Raw genomic sequence first — 2474 nt, forward strand, 5'->3', positions numbered from 1 at the left:
TGTAGGGAAGGTTTGTCACAGCTCCACTGCTGCGGAAGAAAAGAGCATTTAGGCAGTGAAGAGATTCACTAGATACCCAGGCTTCCTTCATTTAGCCTTTTGTCATATCCTAAATTCTTTGAAAATATCTTACAGCTTACCCAGTTGGCCCTTTTTATGTCTGTTCACAGAGATAATACTGCTCGGGTTTTGTTTCATAAATGTTAATGAGGAAATACAGTTATTTATTAACAGGAAAGCTGGGAACAGACACAGAAAGGTGGGTTTTATCTGACCTACAGTAAATTGCCCTTTAGAAAGAAAATGCCCGGTATTTTCCTTCCTTGTGCAAGGTACCGAGGGCATTCAAAATAAGAACAGGCAACATAATGTTGAGAGAAGGATACATATAAAAATAGAGATGTGTGTATGTGTATATATATATACACATACAAACGTGTTTCAGACAGGAATAGACTTTGTAAATATTTTATATAACTATATATGCTTGTAAAGGCCATTCCTGCCCCATTTGAAAGCCTGTAAGCTGCAATGTATCATTCTGATCCCAGGAAACAGATGGGTACTCCGGCTCAGACATAAAACTCGTGTGCAAGGAAGCAGCCATGCGACCAGTGAGGAAAATTTTCGATGCTCTTGAAAATCACCAGCCAGGTACTGCAGCTCTGAGTAGAGAATCTGATCTGGGAAATGGTGATCTACTGCTCTAACTCTGGAAATTATAATGTTGGCCCCAGCAGGTGGAGCTCTGTTACCTGCTCCGAAAAGTTTTAAACTACTTTTTTAAAACATCCACCTGAGCTAACATTTCTGAAAATTAGGCCTTTTTTTTAAAGCTGTATCTATGCTCTGTGCACAAATACAAATTCTGCTTTATCTCAATAGGTTTACTCTTTTGTTTTCATGTATTAAGTGTTGCATTAGGCAGGAACATAAAAGAATGTCTTTTGGCAATAATAGCAGTATTTAATAATTTTTTTCTCTTTAGGTAACAGTAACTTCCCCGTGATCCAATTAGACACGATCACAACTGCAGATTTCCTGGATGTGATCGCCCACACCAAACCATCAGCAAAGAATCTAAGCCAGAAGTACACAGCTTGGCAGAGAGAATTTGAGTCAGTTTAAAAAGAAAGAAAAAAAACCCAAAAGATTGAAAATTTCCAAGATTTTTGCTATCCAAAATGGCATTGCCTTGCCTCCAAAGGATCGAACGGTGAAGGGGGAGGAAGTGCTGCTGTTTCCAGGGAAGAGAATGCAGTGACAAATGTCAGGGGGAAATTTTCACTTTCAAAATTTAATGTGGGGGGTGTTTGGTTATTTTTTATCAGCCATTTTCGATGACCATTCAAAACACATTCTTCATGGAAGTAACATAATGACAGTTGCTGTGTAATGAAGACCCCAGACTTAACTGTATGGATAAAGACTTAAAAAATTGATTGCTTCTCTGTCTTTATTCACAACAGTTCTTTACAGGTTTGGGGTAGAAGAACTGGAGCAGAAAGCCTGTTGAGAACAGTTAGATGATTAGTGTAATTCTCCCTTTCTGAGACCCACTACAGCATCACAATCAGCAGAGACCTGCACCCTTTTTTTATGAAAACGTGACTGCTTTCAGTGAAATCGAGGACCTTAGCAGTGCCTCGTAAATTTGGTTAGCTTGTCATTGTTTTCAGCTGAGATCAAAGCCTGGATATGCCAAATGTGTTACTTTCCAGATGGTCTGGGCTATTTCCGAGGATGAAAAGGCAAGGAATTAGAGGAACTTGGCGACATTGTAGAAAATTAGCAGATTTAGGCTAAGTAACTAGAAGCTGGATTGGTGGTTACTCACTGTTTGCAAACAGTGAGTCTTTGCAGAGCAGTAGTAAATACTAGCCAAGTCAGAGACTTTTCTGCTTACATACAGTCAGGACTGCCGTGTGTCCTTTAATCTTTTAATTCGAAATACTAATCAGTCATCTTTTTAGGCTCTCAGGTCTCATTGCTGCCCCTGTCTTGCTTGGCAAGACAACTAGTTATCCTCTTTGCAGTTCTCCCAATGTTTTCCTTGCATGAGCTTGTGTTCAGCTGCTTTTGTAAGTACCGCCATCTCGCATGCTTTCCAGTGTGCTCCGGGACCTCAGAAGCACTGATAGTCTCTTTTTTCGTTCTAGCGTCACTCATGTTGTCACAAGTCCTTTATGGGAAATGTCTGCACAGGATTTTGCTTACAGACCTCTCACCTCCTGAACCTGACCCTGACTATGGGCCTGTCCTGGTTTGAGGTAAAACAGGACCAATTTTGTTCAGTAACTTTGCTTCTTAGCTGGGCCTCTTCTAACTACTGAAGTTAACAGCGTATTGTGCAGACAGTGTTTGCCCTCAGAGTGATAACAGACCTATGTTTATAGTTGATGCCAAGGCGTGGTATGTGGAGAGGCTCTTGCTTATACGTATTGCTATAGCACCAAGGCCAACCAACTTTGTTA

General features: G+C 40.5%; 1 protein-coding gene across 1 annotated transcript in view; it reads left to right on the forward strand.

Annotated features, from left to right (window-relative positions):
* KATNAL2 (katanin p60 subunit A-like 2) overlaps positions 1 to 1128 on the forward strand; it is a 26233-nt gene extending 25105 nt beyond the window's left edge. Inside the window, exons 14-15 of the mRNA XM_009894760.1 lie at positions 552 to 654; positions 989 to 1128. Of these exons, the coding sequence (XP_009893062.1) occupies positions 552 to 654; positions 989 to 1128 (243 nt within the window). The remainder of the gene's footprint in view (positions 1 to 551; positions 655 to 988) is intronic.
* The last annotated feature ends 1346 nt before the right edge of the window (positions 1129 to 2474 follow it).

The sequence above is a fragment of the Charadrius vociferus genome, unplaced genomic scaffold, assembly GCF_000708025.1.
Source record: "Charadrius vociferus isolate BGI_N301 unplaced genomic scaffold, ASM70802v2 scaffold151, whole genome shotgun sequence".
In the NCBI taxonomy this organism is placed as follows: Eukaryota; Metazoa; Chordata; class Aves; order Charadriiformes; family Charadriidae; genus Charadrius; species Charadrius vociferus.